This window comes from Poeciliopsis prolifica, unplaced genomic scaffold, assembly GCF_027474105.1.
Source record: "Poeciliopsis prolifica strain line A6 unplaced genomic scaffold, Auburn_PproV2 SCAFFOLD015, whole genome shotgun sequence".
NCBI classification, from domain to species: domain Eukaryota; kingdom Metazoa; phylum Chordata; class Actinopteri; order Cyprinodontiformes; family Poeciliidae; genus Poeciliopsis; species Poeciliopsis prolifica.
In genome coordinates this window covers 5,987,126-6,004,102 of record NW_026562390.1, presented here as the reverse complement: position 1 = coordinate 6,004,102, position 16,977 = coordinate 5,987,126, and the positions used below count along the sequence as shown (strand labels likewise).

General features: G+C 35.6%; 2 protein-coding genes across 2 annotated transcripts; both read left to right on the top strand.

Moving 5' to 3' along the window:
- Window positions 1–7,446: 7,446 nt before the first annotated feature.
- Window positions 7,447–10,086, top strand: LOC129366297 (pseudouridylate synthase 1 homolog). Its single transcript, XM_055040050.1, is given in 6 exon segments — window positions 7,447–7,732; window positions 7,817–8,029; window positions 8,231–8,368; window positions 8,598–8,700; window positions 9,139–9,839; window positions 9,939–10,086. Coding segments are annotated over 6 exon segments (1,254 nt in total). The 5' UTR covers window positions 7,447–7,666; the 3' UTR covers window positions 9,972–10,086.
- A 759-nt stretch (window positions 10,087–10,845) lies between these two features.
- Window positions 10,846–16,648, top strand: noc4l (nucleolar complex associated 4 homolog). Its single transcript, XM_055040293.1, has 15 exons — window positions 10,846–11,014; window positions 11,122–11,242; window positions 12,206–12,310; window positions 12,618–12,725; window positions 12,872–13,021; window positions 13,116–13,218; window positions 13,359–13,393; window positions 13,477–13,527; window positions 13,618–13,729; window positions 14,037–14,097; window positions 14,236–14,346; window positions 14,460–14,623; window positions 14,783–14,865; window positions 15,929–16,042; window positions 16,273–16,648. Exons 3-15 carry the CDS (start codon window positions 12,239–12,241, stop codon window positions 16,390–16,392), a joined length of 1,284 nt encoding a protein of 427 aa, XP_054896268.1. The 5' UTR covers window positions 10,846–11,014; window positions 11,122–11,242; window positions 12,206–12,238; the 3' UTR covers window positions 16,393–16,648.
- The last annotated feature ends 329 nt before the right edge of the window (window positions 16,649–16,977 follow it).

Below are 16,977 nucleotides of genomic sequence, written 5' to 3'. Positions count from 1 at the left end.
TATTTATTTATTGTTAGATAAATTATTTTGAGGGCTCGTGTTCATTTATTTATTTATTTCCATTTCATAATAGTATCTAATTATTTGATAAATTGATCACGTTGAATCGACACTACGATGGCAACTTAATGCATACAAATAATAGATGGGAGTATTTCATATCTTGAACTATTCATTTTTTTTAATTTCTTTCTTTCTCGAGACTGAATTATATCTATCCATTTAATGTCAGACTATCATAAATTGATATTTAACACCATAGTGTGCATAAAATAATTAGTGTATCACTGAATTGTATTAGTGAATTCCTTTTATTTTCAGGATCACTTTTTGTAGTTGAGGGAGATGGACTTTACCCAACTTTTATAAGGTGAGAGTCAGATTACACACTAGGCAATTTGCAAGGTCATTACTGAGCCAAGACCCTGGGACAAACAACAACAACAACAAAAACTCACATTCATATCCTTAGTACATTTTTAATAAGAAAATAAAGATGTTTGTCCTACTATATTTATTTACTTAATTCTTTTTGGTGGGGGTGGGGGGTTGTTTGTCTTTTTCTTAAAACAAAAATATTTGATATCGGTCACATTTTGTGCCTACAATACGCTTTATACATATAGTGATTGCTTTTCTTGTATTTGTGTTTCTATCAAATGTTTCTGCAAAGCAACATTGTCCTAAAATGACTGTCTAAAATGTTGTTGTATTTTTTCGTTTTGTCTTTTTTTACTTAACCATGACACTCCTGGTAACTGGATTGCAATTCTACAGGTGATCTGAACAAATGTCATAAAATAAGTTCTTGCCCCAACAGGCAGCTGCAGTTCTGAAGTCTGATTTGATTTGCAAATTTACCACTTCAAGTGTAAAATTTTATTAAGGCAACAAGCAGATTTCCATTAAATTACCATTACTTTGTGAATCCATTTGAATGAATGCACCTGCTGAATGAACTCATGAATGGGCTTATTAAATTAAATGAGTCAGTTCCCACAAAAAAGATCAGGTAGCAAAGTTTGTTACCTACTTCTCACTTTTTTAGGGCTCTGTTTAAAACTGGAAATTCAAATTAGTGACATAACAAAATGGTTCCTATCGTTCACGTTTTATCTTGTGGTGTCAGAAAGCCTTTATCCATCAAATAAGTCCTGTGAGTTGTCTTTGAAATTAAATAAATCTACTCTCTGGGGAAACCTGAAAGAGACAAGTCTTTTTATCAGTTCTCATCAGATTTGTAGAAGAAGCTCCAGAAACGCTGTCAGCCTCAAGTTTAAGCCCGCAGTATCTGTTGTCTATCTGAAAGACAAATTTCCTGTCCGACCCTTAGACATATGGACACTGCTACTTGTCCATATTGACAAGGAAAAACAAGTTTGTGCAGCTCAGTTTTACAGATAAGTAAATAACAGAACTCATCAATAACCTGCCTGGGTACAGAACAGCTGTAGGGGAAAAGAATGAAGAGTGGGTCTGGTCTAGCCAATGATTCATAGAGCTTATTTACCATTACAGTTTAGCAAGGTTTTCACTGCACTTTTTGACAAAAAAAACAACAACAAAAAAACGTGCAGTGGGATGTCGAAATAACTGTTCGACATCTCTTGTGCCTGAAATGACTTTGGGAGTTGAGTCAATGAGTTTTTATGCTTGAGAATTTTACATAAGTTAAAAATTTTGATAAAAAAAAAAAAAAACTAAGTAAATAAATAAAGCCAAATGAATATTGTAAATGAATATTATTGTTTTTAATCCTCAAATAATCAACAATAAATAAAAGAACAAAAAATATTGTTCTTTCCTTCTACAGACGGCGTAATATGTGAGCTGATCCATTATGTAAAAGCTTTAAAAAGCTGTTCATCCCAATTTTTGCTACAATCGGGTAACATTTTACATACAATCATATATTGGGCAGATTTGTTGATGTTTTCAGACTCTGAATTTGACCTCTTTAATTTAAGTCTGTCAAAAACTGACACTGCTATCTGACTGTTGTAGTTGAAATTCCTTGAACCTATTAAAGTCTTTCCAATCTGTTATTGTAATACTTTGGTGAATTGTTCTTTTAATGACATCTGTCATGGTCCCTTGCTGATGTAGCCCACGTAAGGCTCAACATGTTGGTCAAAGACTACATATCTTGGTTGTAAAGAACTAATCGACTTTTACTTTCTGTAAATAAAAGTACTTAATTCTCAACATCACATAAAGTGGTTCTCACTAGTTGTTCCACATCACATCCTGTTTTCACCCTACCATGTTTGTGATTCCAGCTGACAACACTGGCACCTTATAAGGTAGTAGGGAAATTACCTCATGAGTATACAGATAAGCTCTACAAAGTCCTTCAAATTACTTAATTATTTCACTCAGGTGTGTTGAAGCAGAGACACATCTAAAAGCTGCAGGACTTGATGGCTGGATTTGAAGACCCAAAGCTACAGCATTTGGGTGCTGCCTTTAGCAACAACCATCAGAGAAATCTGAAGAAATTACATTTTCAGAAACTGTTCAGTAGTTGGGGATGGGATGGTGGAAAAGGCACTCAACCTGGAACCAGTCATTCAGGAACCGCCACTCCTCCAGGCGTAATTAGTTTTAATCATGACTATTATTAGTGTTACAAAGAATTCTTCCGAAATTCCTGTTGACACGTCAAATTACTTCTCGGTAATTTTTCATGCAGTGTGATGTGTCAGTTTATCAGAGTGGTTCCACCTGGGCTGCAAGACAAGAACCACAAGAATGATAGTTACATATTTCCATTCTCTTCTTTGTATGCATTCATTTCTTCCGAACATTAACTTTATAAAGTTGTGCAGATTATATTGGGAAGATATGCAAGACATGATACTTAGTAATCCTTAGTAAGCTGGATGACAGAACCTGGAAAATGTATTGCTAAACAGGTGAATTCTCAACATCACATAAAGTGGTTCTCACTAGTTGTTCCACATCACATCCTGTTTTCACCCTACCATGTTTGTGATTCCAGCTGACAACACTGGCACCTTATAAGGTAGTAGGGAAAATGTAATTTAACTGATAGCATCCCACATTGAGATAGTTTACATAAAATACTTTGACTTTACCTCCAGAAACATGTTTGTTAAGGTGACCTTGAGAGAGACTTCCCAGGAAGGCAAGTGCTTATTTTTCTTGGCAACTAAATCTGACTCAAATTGATACCAAAGTGTGACAGTGACATGAGTCACAGCACAATAAAATGTGTGGATACCATAACACACACAATATTGTGTATGTTATGATGTGCTGTTTGGCCTTTTGTCACTTGCGTTCGGTAAGCTGAATAAATTTTGGTGCACCATTTTCTTTCCTAAAAACAATCATATGACCTTTTCAAGGACAATTTGATATGCAAGAAACAAAATACATCTTTCAATGACATTGAAGGAATTTCAAACTGACGAGATATTACTGCCCTCAAGTGGTCAAACGCAATAAAGACTTAGTTTTTTCAGGCCTTCACAGACCAACTTGAAAAACTAGCTGATGAAAGTAAGAATGTAATTTTCAGGCATATTGCTATTTTATCAATCTGCCCTAAATAGCTAAAAGAGAAAAAGTGCTGATAAAAAACATTGTTTTTATGAAATAAGAAGCATGTTTCAAACAAGTTAAATAAACAAATTGTGTTTACCAGTAATCTTCTAAGATAAAACTTAATATATATATATATATAAATTCGAATAAATCTGAATTTTATGAGATGAGAACATGTGACCCTCAGATAATTTCCTAAAAACAATTATACCTTTTCAAGGACAATTTGATATGCATGCAAAAAAATAGATCTTTCAATGACATTGAAGGAATTTCAACTAACGAGATATTACTGCCCTCAAGTGGTTGTTGATAGTTTCAGTAACTGTCAACATGTTACTGAAAAATATCTGTACAAGTTTTTTTTGTTTGTTTTAAATATAATGTACTAATGATTCCTTTTCATCATTTCCAAAATAACAGATTATTGGATTCTTAACTATTCTAAGCTTTTTAGTTTTTATTGAAGACATGTAGAAACATTGATAGTGATGTTTTTAGGTTTTATTTGTACATATAGTCCAGGTTGCAGCTGAACTTGAAAACAATTCAAGAAATATGTAAAATGTTTTACCCTTTATGTACAAACCAAACAAGTAACAAGACAACTAACGATTCCAATGATTAATGTATGTTGGGTCAAAGAATACCCTGATTTAAAGACCTTGCCTCTCAGTGGATGATTACTGGTCATCTGCTTATCATTCATTCAAAGATAAATCTGTTTTGTCTCAGAATCCTAATTACAGACCAACCCATGGCATAACAGTAAAACCTATATGTACAATTTCTTTGTTATTTCTCAGTTATTTATGTTAAAAGTGGGAGGTTTGTTAAACATAAGCAAGTAAATATTATTATTACAGTGAGGGCATTTCACTGCATTTCCATAAGCCATGGTTACATCAGACCCAGAGGCTTGAGAATAGGAATGTTCGTTCGAAGATGTAGAGGGTTGCGGATCAGAAACTGGACCAGGTGCAGTGTCTGGCAGAAAAGGCTTCACAGTGGGTGCAGCATCAGGCAGGAGAGGCTCCACAGAAGATGGCGAATCTTGCAGGAGTGCTTCTTGGATGGGGGGATGACTTGCAGGAGAGGTTTCACAGATGGTGAAGAAAGTAGCTTAAATGGTCCTTAGGGGGTGAGGTGGGTGGCAGACATGGCTCTGGGTTTGGATCTTTTCTCATAAATCCCTCACATAACAGTAAATGCCTCTTCATATCCAACCGGCGCATGACTGTTCTAGAACAGATGGGGCAGTGGAAATGTCCCTCTGGCCTACAATGAAGGCTGCATCGGAGTAAAATTTTGCCTGCAGAAGAAAAAAAAGTATAAGAAATAATATTATAAATGCATCATATTGCCAAAGTATTGGGTCATTTAATAATTCATATGTCACACAAATTAATTTTACTGACATCAACTGCTCTTCAATGTAGTGTTTGCATGCTTTACACCTCAGCCTTATATATTTTGCTTTGCCTTTGGTCATCCAAGAGTAGTATGCAGCTTCATGGGCATGGAAACCAATCCCATGAAGCTAGCAACACACTGTTTTTGAGTTAATCTGAAGGGTGCATGATGTTAGGAAGTCTGTAGATTGACCCTGGATAACATTAGTAACCTCTGCACAAAGCACCTGGGCGTCCGCCAATCCTACTCCGTCTGGATAAAAACAATCACCATAATATGTAAAATATAAAAGCATGAAAAATATCAAGCCTTTTAGGGTGAATAATGAGAGTGTGCTTAGTGTGTGTTACTATTAAGTAGTCACAGCTATTTATTTGACAAGTAATTTCTAATACAACTATATCCAAAAGGCAAACAAAATTAGATAATATAAAATAAGATGAATAAGACAGGAACAGCATTATCTATGTCTTCACCAGAGTTTAAGGTAAACACACCACCAAGGCAGGTAACCATTGGAGACAAGATAAGATCACATTACAAGTTTATTACTTGGACAATACACTGAAGTTGTGACATGACAAAATGTTAAAATGGCCCACGAACACTTACACAAGGCACTTGACATTCAGGCACATACATATAATACCAACGTACCTTTGTAAGGTAAACCATGACTAATGTGGTGGTTCATGTGTTTCTCAATCTTTTCCTTCACTGTGGCTCGAAGTTGGGACAAACAGGCAGTGGAACAGTTTATTTGCAGCATGTTTTTGCATTCTTCCAATGCAATTTTTGAGTTAAGATCAAAGACTGAGATGCATCTGAAACAGGAATTAGTGCAGAGAAACAGCAGTTAAGATTTTAACTACTTTTACAGTTTCATTCAAACTCATTTTTGGACTAAGCTGATATACAGTTGCATTAACAAGAAAGTACACCCTCTATCAAGTCTATTGTTTTGTATATTAGATCAAGATAGCAAGGATAGCCCTTAAACATCCAAAAGGTATTTAAATTTAACTTCAAAACAGGGTTGCAATCATAGAAGGTAAAGCAATTGTGATAATTTTACTAAATGTTGCAATGGTGAAATCAGTTGCGATAAATCCGCATTATTTTGATGTTATATTCCCCAGCCATGCATAAAATGTTAAAAAAACACAGAATTTGATCATTTCTTTAACTTAGATTGGATGTTAAAGTGAAAGTTCACTCCATTCATTAACAACTCCTAACATGTCACTGAATGAGATGTAGAGCAGCTTCAGAAAAATAATATGAGGTACATAAGAACATGGACACAAAATGGAATTCCTACAGTTCCAGATAAATGTCAATGGCTGGGAACAAAGCAATTATAAAAGGTAGGTGATTTAAGTGGCTTTCAATTTTGTGTACAAAAGAAGGAAATATTTAATCTAGTTAAGCATGAATTAAAATATTTTACACGGACACAAAAAAACAAAACAAAAAACCCCCCTGGGGGATTCTTTGGTATGTTACCAGCAGGTTACCACATTGATGGTTAAACCTCAATTATATTGATAATAAAAAATATTGTGCGCTACAGACTTATATTTAAGACTTTCTAATGTTTTCCAAGATCTTTATGGCATAAGCAAATATAAGTAAAATATACTCAATTGAATAACTAATCTTTAATGTATTTTACAAGTACATAGGCCAATACTGAAATCCTGGTTTTCAAGCTGTTCAAGCGCTTTCCCATAGTGAAAGAGCAAGAACGTGTAAATTTTAATTCCTTTAAGATATATTAAACAAACTTTTTTGGAAGCTTTTTGGGGAATTTTAAGTGTTTTGCAATAAATGTCTTTAGTCAGGGCTTATTGCTTACCCACATTATGGGGTTTTTAGTTTTGTCTAATAAAGAAATCTGGACAAATTAAGGACGTAATAGCACGTTCCTTAACAACTAGTGTGGACATTCTTTTATGCATTTATGACTTTCCAAAAATTTAGAAAATTAAGGTTAGAGCTTTAGGTGATTTTTTCCAGTACTAAAGTATTAACTCTAAAATTAAAACCAGAACATTCGACTGCAATAAGCTATGAACAGTGGGGAGCAGTCCTGGAACAGCTGTCACAGAGTGGCTAAACACAGCACGGTATATCTGATGCATGGATGCAATTGCTTAATTAAAAAAAATAAATAAATAAAGTAAAGTTTCATGCTAAATTGCTAACACTACTTTTTAATTTCAATAAACAGCTATGGTGATATAATATGGGGGAAAACCCTGCAACACAGTTGGTTTCTCTCCATGTAATCTTAATATACAAACAGGAGCCCACATGCTGAAATAGAACTAACCTTGTCGTGGAGCTCAATTCTCCATGCGGAGGTAGAGCCAACCTATTTCCGCCTTCTTTGGAGATCACGTGTTTCCTCTTACCGTGGAAAACACGGAATCTCGCGATATTTGTAAGGTCAAAGTTAGCAGCACCATGTGTGACTGAGGAGATCATCTCTGATTTTTTACATACAGAATTTTATACGGGACATTTACGTTTTTTGGCACGTTTACTCTATTCGTCGAAGTTTACGAAGAGTTTGCAATTACCGGCTGTTTAATGAACGCATCCTGCGATGATTTCTCAGCTGATGGAGCAGGTTCCATGCCGACGCTGCTGCAGGAACCACTGAGTTTTTTAGCTTGACATGTTTAAATCCCGACCACTGTTAAGTGCCTTATTTAACTACAGACTGTTAGAGAAAAAACGGTAGGTCAAGAAAAAAAATCTACATATTTATTATTTCTGGTGTAGTCTCGTTTCCTGGTTTCACAAATGTATAGTTCTATATTTACAGGTTTAAAGTTCTTGTGCAATGAGTGAAGAAGCCAGAGATCAAGAGACAGCCAAGCTGTTAAAAAGGGAAAATGAGGTGAATGAGGACTCAGCTGAGAGAGCCACTAAGAGAACAAAAGCAGAAGGGGAGCACAATGAAGATGACAAGAGGTACCCAAAGAAGAAAGTGGTCCTTCTTTTGGCATACTCTGGAAAGGGATACTATGGGATGCAGGTATTTTCCTTTACTTTATGTAGAAATGTTGCAAAAACCTTGAACTTCATAAGAAGTGGATGAGTCGAACCACACTTAAAAATATCTGATAATAATAATAATAAAACCTCACTACCTGACACTTATTTATTACTCTTAACTTTTTATGTTATTTTAACTTTTATTAATTATCTCATCTGTCCACTTGCTTTTTTCTTTTAGAGAAATCCTGGAAACTCCCAGTTTAGAACCATTGAAGATGACCTGGTCACTGCTCTAGTTAAATCTGGTTGCATTCCTGGAAATCACGGTGATGACATGAGGAAGATGTCCTTCCAAAGATGTGCCAGAACAGATAAGGTATGTGTTCATTCACCTCAAATATGCATTGCAAGACTAATGGGGGGGAGAAAAATCTGCAAAAAAACTGATTTGTCTTCATTTACAATATTGTTGCTAATAAAAGTTAAGTACTAAAGCAATGTGTGTTGTTTTGCTCCTATTTGATGCTATTTTGTAGGATGTTGTAAATTTAGTAAAGTTTTTTTTTTAACAGATACACTGTTAAGTTTTTTTCGTCTTTCTTTAGGGTGTTTCTGCTGCTGGTCAAGTGGTGTCACTGAAGCTCCGTTTAATTGAGGACATAATAGAAAAAATCAATGAGAATTTACCACCACAGATCAGGGTGCTTGGTAAGACCGTTGTATTAGAAATAAGAGGGACTGGAAAATTTGCTGGTGAACAAGACTTTTTGACTTTCAGTTTGTTTTCCCTGTCAAGAACTAACAGGTCACATTAGTCCTTATCCAAGTTGTTACTGTAGTTGTTATTGAAGATTCAGATCATTCATTTATTTCATCACTCTTTTGTATCTGCATCACTTAACGGATTGCGAGCTTTTCAACCCAAACGCTGTCCTTTTGCATTGCTCAAATGAGGGCTGTCATGCAAAGTGCTACAATATATGCTGTAAAATGAAAAAGAAAATGCAAATACTGTTATTTATAGTCATTAACTTGCTAAAATCTGCATTGACAATCAGATGTTTATAAAAACTTGATTCAACTCTAATACCTTTGATGTGAATCCATGAATGTGCTTCTGATGTATTTATTTTTTTGCTGTACCAGGGCTCAAGCGAGTGACCCAGGGATTTAATTCCAAAAATAACTGTGATGCCCGTACGTATGCCTACATGCTCCCAACTGTAGCCTTTTCTCCTAAACACTATGACACTGAGAACATAGCAGCATTTCGTCTAGAAGCAGAGACTCTTCAGAAGGTGAACCAACTTTTTGCCCTTTACAAAGGCACCCATAACTTCCACAACTTCACTTCCCAGAAGGCTCCAAGTGATCCCAGCGCCCGCCGCTACATCACAGAGATGTCCTGTGGAGAGCCTTTTGTCTGCAACAACCATGAGTTTGCTGTGATCACTGTGCGAGGCCAGAGCTTTATGATGCACCAGATTCGCAAGATGATCGGCCTGGTGATCGCAGTGATCAAAGGCTATGCCAAGGAGGAGGTGATGGAGCGTAGCTGGGGTCAGGAAAAGGTGGACGTCCCAAAAGCGCCGGGACTCGGGCTGGTACTCGAGAGGGTTCACTTTGATCGGTACAACAAGCGCTTTGGAGGGGACGGTCTGCATGAGCGGCTAGAGTGGGATCGCGAGGAGGAGGCGATCAAGGCCTTCAAAGAGGCTCACATATATCCTACCATTGTCGAGACTGAATGTGAGGAGGGGTCCATGATCAGCTGGATGGCCACTCTTCCCATCCATGACTTTGAAGCAACAGTTACTGGAACACAAGACAATAAGGACCAAAAACAGGTGCATCAGCATTATTAAATTGATAATTAGATGTATAGCATTGGGGGGAAAATACATTGTTATATTGTAGCTAAGTGTTTGTCCCATTCTTCTTTACAGGAGAATGCAGATGAAGGGAACGACTCCGATTAGACCGTCTGAAGAGAGGCCTTTTAATTTTGAATTTTTGGTATTATTTCTGTTTTTTGTTTTAAATATTAAGAACAATTATGTTTAACAACTGGCATAATAAAATCATTCTCAATTATCTAATGCTATCTTTTTAATTCTTAGTGGTGGTTTCATTTAAATTAATGTATATATGCTTAATTAACGGAACTCATTCTGTGTTTACCCAAATAATTAATGTCATGTTACGACATGAGTTGCTTGGGTAAACACAGAATGAGTGCTGTTCTCATTCTAAAGTCTTAATTCTGATTAGATTCAATTTATGAATTTTACCCTAAATCAAAAACCTTTTATTTTTGGGTTATTTCCAACATTTCTGGCTGTCTGTCTTGTATTTTTAATAGTAAAAGAAAATAAGGTAATTTAATCCTTTGAGTCAATCATTTCACCATTTATATATATTATATATATATATATATATATATATATATATATATATATATATATATATATATATATATATATATATATATATTGTATGGAATTAAAACTTGAAGCAGATATCTTCTAATTTTATCTTTGGGTGGTTCTTTTAGAGAGCGCCATCTACTGATCATCAGTTGACAGGTTTTAATTCAGCGAAGTAAGAGTTACTAAAAGAAGATTTCCAGATCATGTTTACAAAGTAAGTTTGTCGTTGAAATGGTCACCTATAATTGTAAAAAGTATTTATTGCCACAAATTTAGCTAACGTGGTTTGATAATATCCGAAAATAACGAGGAATTTCACTCACATTCCCGATTTAGATTGAGGTCACGACGAGTACTCGCGATGCAAACTGCGATTCACGTCTGTTTTTTTTGTGTAAGCCCTTTGTCCTATTCTCCAGCGGACACGCGAACGCACCACACCGTCAACAAACATGGCGCCGGCCAAAAAACGCAACGTGAGTTCTAAAGCAAACGTTAAAAAGATCAAAATTGACTTGGAAGGTGTCGTTGAACGTATACTTAATAGTAGAAAACATGCAAACGATGTTTTTGACATTCTGGAGTTTCTTCAGGTGAGAAAATATCTAAACACCCAGCACACATTAACATATACCGTATACACGTTTCGTGGAGCTAATGCCTGTATGCTTGTCCACGTTTGCTTCCTAAATGTACCCAGTCAGAAAAAGAGAAAGACATTACCTCCGCTGTTGATGCCTGCTGCAAGCTGTTCTGTACATTTTTGGGGCGAAAGGATCTATATATTGGAAAGCTCCCTGGTGAGGATGAGGCGATAAAGGGTAAGTTATATGATCTACAGTTTTCAATTAAACAGTTGAGATGATGGAAGCTGTTGCCCCCAAGATATGAAATAAATCGTTGTAATGTTATGAAATGATCATAATCTTCTGGAAACATGTGGATTGAGTTTATGAAACACTCTGAAGACCATCTGGGAAACTGTCTGTGTTTTTTCCCTCTTCTTTTCTTTGTTCCCCTGAATGGAACAGGCCCATAGCATTACAGATTCCCCACCATGCATCTTTCATGTGGCAGACGCAACTGCAGTGTTTATAGCTGAAAAGTTAAATCTCAGGTGACCCGCAAACTATTCCAATAAAGCCAGAGTAGTGCTTGAGAAATGCTTTGTGATGATATGATACAAAAGGCATTGAATTGTTTGCCAGTGTTCCAATAGTTTCAAACTTTCTAACTGTTGCTCCTTTATAAGGATTGATCATACTTGAATGACTTGTTCTCTGAGATTTATTATTTTGAATAGTGATAAAGATAGGCCACTGTACCCCAGCGGAAGAGAAAGTAATGAAGAAGATGTATATTTTATATTTATTTATTAGGAATTGAAAGAGGTGTTGAGTGTGTTTTCTGCTTGGGAGAGATAATTTGACTTGGTACATAATAGGCAAAGGTGGTTGTATTTTATTTAATACAAAACTGCAATAGTGCAGTTTTATTTGATAAACTAATGTGATTATTCACATTTTTAAGAAATAAAGTTTAGAATAAAGCAAAATTCTTTATATTGTAAAAATAATAAGAAAATGCTAAGAGTGAACTCTTATGTGTGTGTTGATTAGATATGACTAAACAAATTTTACATTTGATTAGTTTTGCATCTTCATTTGGGCTTAGTCTTCACAATAAATATTGTAAACTCTGCAATATTTCTGTTCTAAACAACGAGCTTCGGGTTACAGGGCCTTGAAGTTGTGTCATTTCTTTTTTATTGTATTCTACTTCAGGTGAGCACAGCCCAGAGGACAAGTACAAGTTTTATGCGTCATCGTTACAACAACTGTGTGGAGATACTGCTTGAGCATCTCAACCATGAAACATATGAAGTTAAGGTGAGATAACTTTTTAATTTAGGAAATTTAAATGGCTTTTTATGTTTTATAAAAGCAGAAATCCCATTAGGAGTGATGATGGTCTTTGTTTGATATATTAGATTTACATTCGATGTAACATAACATACACCTTCTGCCTACCACAGAATATGACTTACGTTGGCTATTTTAGGCTGTCATAATTTTGTTTTTGATTAAAGAAAATATTAAAATGTTAGAAGGAGCAAAAAACTGATTAAATTTACAAGGGAGCAAGTACTTTTCCAGCGCAATCTAAGCATGAAGCATATCTTATGTCTGAATATAGGAAAGTGCACTATGCTGCCTGATGAAATTTGCTGCTGGACAAGGACTGCATCCTCTGGAAGACCTGGACTGGAGTGAGCACTTCAGCTTCCCAAGAGAACTGATCCAAGTAAGAGTTTTTCAGTTTTGTTATTACTAATTAATATGTCACACTTTCCTTTGCAAATGTCAATTAATTCCCATCTTATCATAAAATGTTCAAAATCATTATGAGTGTGGGAAACGTTTGACATTTTGGATTCGTTTTGCTGACAGGCCGTGGTGCACAACATTCTGTCTCAGAGCTCGGACAACTCCCTGCTGATCTCCAGGTTCCAGGAGTTTCTTGAGATGGAAGACGTTCGTTACTATGTGATGAGCTCCATCCGTGAAAACGTGGCCACAGTCATGGACAAAAGCAAAGGGGTGGGAAACAATATACACTTCAAGTTGCATCTTTCATTATTGACATTTTTTTTTACTGTGATTTACCTTAATTGAATTTGCTTTTTCTTCTTAGGCTATCTTGCCTGTATATCAGTCCAACGTGTTCACTCTCATGTTGAACATCAACATGCCGAGCCAGGACTCTGAGCTTACCAACTTTATGGTCAAACAGGAAGGTAAGTGCTATTGTAGTTAGAGTTGGCAGTGAACAGCTGGTCTGTTTGAATTGTTTTTACTAACCATTCTCTATTTATTAGAAAACAAAATGTTATTTGAGCCTCTTTTAGATATCACTAACCTGAAATGATTTTTCCAGCCAAGCATGAGGATTGGAAGGCTGCAAAGCTGCATGTAAGTGAAATATTTAAACTCTTATCTCCTCTTGACTTAAATTTGTATTGACTTAGCAGAGTGATTCTATGTTTCCCCTTCAGGATCACAAACGTGCCTTTGAGAGAATGTGGCTGGGCTTTCTTAAGTATAAGGTAAATCTTTAGAGAACACATTTAACATTTTGATCTTGTTGATTACTTCCTTCATCTCACTGTGTTATCAAATCTCTCTTTCTGTTATAGCTGCCCAACAGCATGTATAAAAAGGTTTTAGTGATCCTTCATGACTCCATCTTGCCTCACATGAGCAAGCCCACACTGATGATTGACTTCTTAACAGCTGCCTATGATGTTGGTAAGTTTATAACAAAGTAATGGTAGATGTTCTGCAGCAGATTCTTGTTTTTGGTTTGTTTAATAAACTAAAACTATGTTAAATAGATGAGATGGTTCCTTATTTTAACAAATACAGAGTTATCTAAAACTTTTAAACATGTGTTTAATGTCTCAAACATACATTTATAAATGTATTATTGATTGATTTAAGATTTGAAGTTTGGAACAGCTTTTTAAATTACAACATTAATGGTTGCATCCATAGAAAAGTTGTATAAAAATGAGTAAGTGAAAAACATAAATATATTGTGGTTCTGTTCTAATAGGTGGGGCAATCAGTCTGCTGGCCCTAAATGGCTTATTTGTCCTCATCCATCAACACAATCTGTGAGTATCATATAAAAACAAATGTGTTTCTTTTATTTAGTAGTAGCAGAAATAGCAAAGAAAAGATAATTGAGTTCATCTTTAAGTGATACATTAAAATGTAAACTATTTCATTTGATTTTCTTGTTTTGTTTACAGAGATTATCCTGATTTCTATCAAAAGTTGTATAATCTTCTCGAGCCTTCTGTTTTCCATGTGAAGTACAGGGCGCGCTTCTTCCACCTGGCTAATCTTTTCCTTAGCTCCAGGTAAGACCGTCCCCCCTTTGCTGCTTTGTATTTGTGTATTTCTGCCCATACAAAATACGACATGTAAAGTTCACACTTTATTAAGTGTATCCAATGTTTGTGCTTGTCTCCAGTCACCTGCCAGTCTACCTGGTGGCTGCGTTTGCCAAACGCCTGGCTCGCCTGGCCCTCACAGCTCCGCCCACAGCTCTTCTCATAGTGCTGCCTTTCATCAATAACCTAATTCGGCGCCATCCATCCTGCAGAGTTCTGATTCACAAGCCCAGCTCAGAAGATGGTGAGTCAATTTGTCTTTATGGCTGCTTGGGTCTGCTCTTAACTTTAAATTATTACTGTTAAAAGCGATATGTAAGAATTTTCTTTATTGTGCACAATGCTTCTTAAACATAGCAAAGGTTGAATTATTAATTATAGTCATTCCTGTTCACATTGACAGAGCTTCTTGAAGATCCGTATGTGATGAAAGAAGTGGATCCAGCTCTTTCTCATGCCTTAGAGAGCAGCTTATGGGAAATTAAGGTACGTTTTCGCAACAAACTGTGGCAAATGGTTGCATTGTTTGCATCATTGAAGCACCGAATGTTTTGCAGCTTTAAGCAATCAGAGAAATTGAAAAATATTTTCACACTAAAGGAAAAAACAAACAGTGTAATTGTTCAAACTGACTCTCTTTTCTCATCCCGTCACTTTTCAGTGTCATCAATCATGTTATAAATTCTTTTTCATTTTTCGTAGTGCTAGAAACTCAGTTTATAAACACTATGTCAGGACTTAAAATCATCAGCTGTTATTAAATCTTTTTCATCACAACTTAGAACTACTTAAATAAAATGAATAGTATTTAAAACTGTTAAAAAACAGACTGTCATTTAAAACAGCATTCATAAATTAGTCTGGTGACACATACAAGCTCCAAATGCTGTAGAAGAAGAGTGCAACAGTTGCATATGGACATGTTAACTGGTGTAATAGTGTGCATCTGGGTCCATTAAAACCAGACTTCAAACATCAGGATGTGATGCTGGAATGGCTTTGACAGAAAAAAACAAGCTTGTTTTTTACATGGACGATTGACTGACTTGTCATAAATTTTATTTTTAGTTCTAAAAGATTTAGAAAAATTTTAGTACTACATAGTAAAACAGATCTGGAAAAGTAATCATTTTCAGGTAAGTTGCATGAAAGTTCTGAAAAGCAACTTCCTTATTCCAGGAAATTATGTAACAGGTCTCAGGACAATAGGTTAAAGAACACTAACCAGTGAATTCTTTGAAAATTTCAGGAAGTACAAAGTACATTCCAGATAGCCTAGTAAGTTATGAAAAGTAATCTTTTTTGGAAATGTATGGGAAATATAATCTACATTATGTATAACAACCAGCGATCCCTTCCCTATCTCTTTTTATCACTATGTTCATAGAAACATCCCTGGATTTAAACCTAGAAAAGACAACAGTGGAAGAAACTGTGTTGTCTTGCAGCCTTTGTTATTTAATGCTACTGAAAAATTGTCTAACCGTGATAGAGTCCTGTAATGGTACCGGATGGGACATTCGACAGTCACTTGTTTCCCATTTTACAGACACTGCAGAAGCATTATCATCCAGATGTGGCTAAAGCTGCAATGTTGATCAACAAACCTCTGTCAGAACAAGAAGATGACATCAGTGAGTTGCTGGAGATAACCTCCTATGAGGTAATGAAGCATTTTCTTGCCCAACATTTCATTTCAGCTCTATGATTTGCTTTAGGTTTTCAGTCCAGGCTAGAGAAAGAATACACCACTCTTGATAATTTCATAAAGCAGTAATTAAATTGGTTAGTATTAAAGAAATGCATTTTTTGTATGAATTAGAATTAATTTGTCACATGTCCCACAAATGTCTCTGGCCTGATCAGGAATGTGCCTAATTTTTTTGTTTTCAGTTGATGGAGCGAGACCTGAAGCCGACTGAAAGCAAGAGTTTCCCACTGGAGTTTGAAACAGCTACACATTTACTAGAACGAAGAGAAGAAGTGTTGGGACAACACTTTTGTCTGGCTTAAAGGATTATTCAAATATGTCATTCCCTCCTGTGTGCTGTCTCTTTCTTAAAGCTGGTAATATATCTTGAATGAATGTCTGAAGAGGTCTGGAGCCATGCAGGAGAATAGACAGATTTCATTTCCAAAACATAGTTTTTAAAAAATTTTCTAAAAGATTATGGGAACAGAAATGTATTTTTCTTTCAACTTGTACCAATGCTTTTGTGCCTACCCATGCACTGTTTGTTTTGGGTTCAATAAATGTTGAACTGGAGCACACCAACATCACAGTTTTCTTCTTTTTTTTTACAGCAATAATGTGAAATCCGTGCACTGTATTGATGATGGCATATGAAATATTACATTTAATCATATTAAATGATTTTTAAGGTAAAATTAGTGACAACATGGAGTATTTTTTGAAAAATCACAAAGATTGGATACAGAAAAAAATGTGATAGGATTACATTAATTTTGACTTGTTTTGTAGGTTTGTGAGTTGGAGAAAGTTCCTTCCTACCAAATGTGCAAACTTTCCAACAAAAGACACCTAGTGGTGCAACAAGGGTGTTGCATGGGAAAACAGGAATATATTTTAAGGGTCAA

Excerpts from the sequence above, each read along its gene's own strand:
- noc4l (XM_055040293.1), top strand. The coding sequence starts at position 12,239 with ATGCGTCATCGTTACAACAACTGTGTGGAGATACTGCTTGAGCATCTC. Across the intron at positions 13,730-14,036 it reads AACAGCTGCCTATGATGTTG|GTGGGGCAATCAGTCTGCTG; the intron begins GTAAGTTTATAA and ends CTGTTCTAATAG. Across the intron at positions 14,347-14,459 it reads AATCTTTTCCTTAGCTCCAG|TCACCTGCCAGTCTACCTGG; the intron begins GTAAGACCGTCC and ends GCTTGTCTCCAG.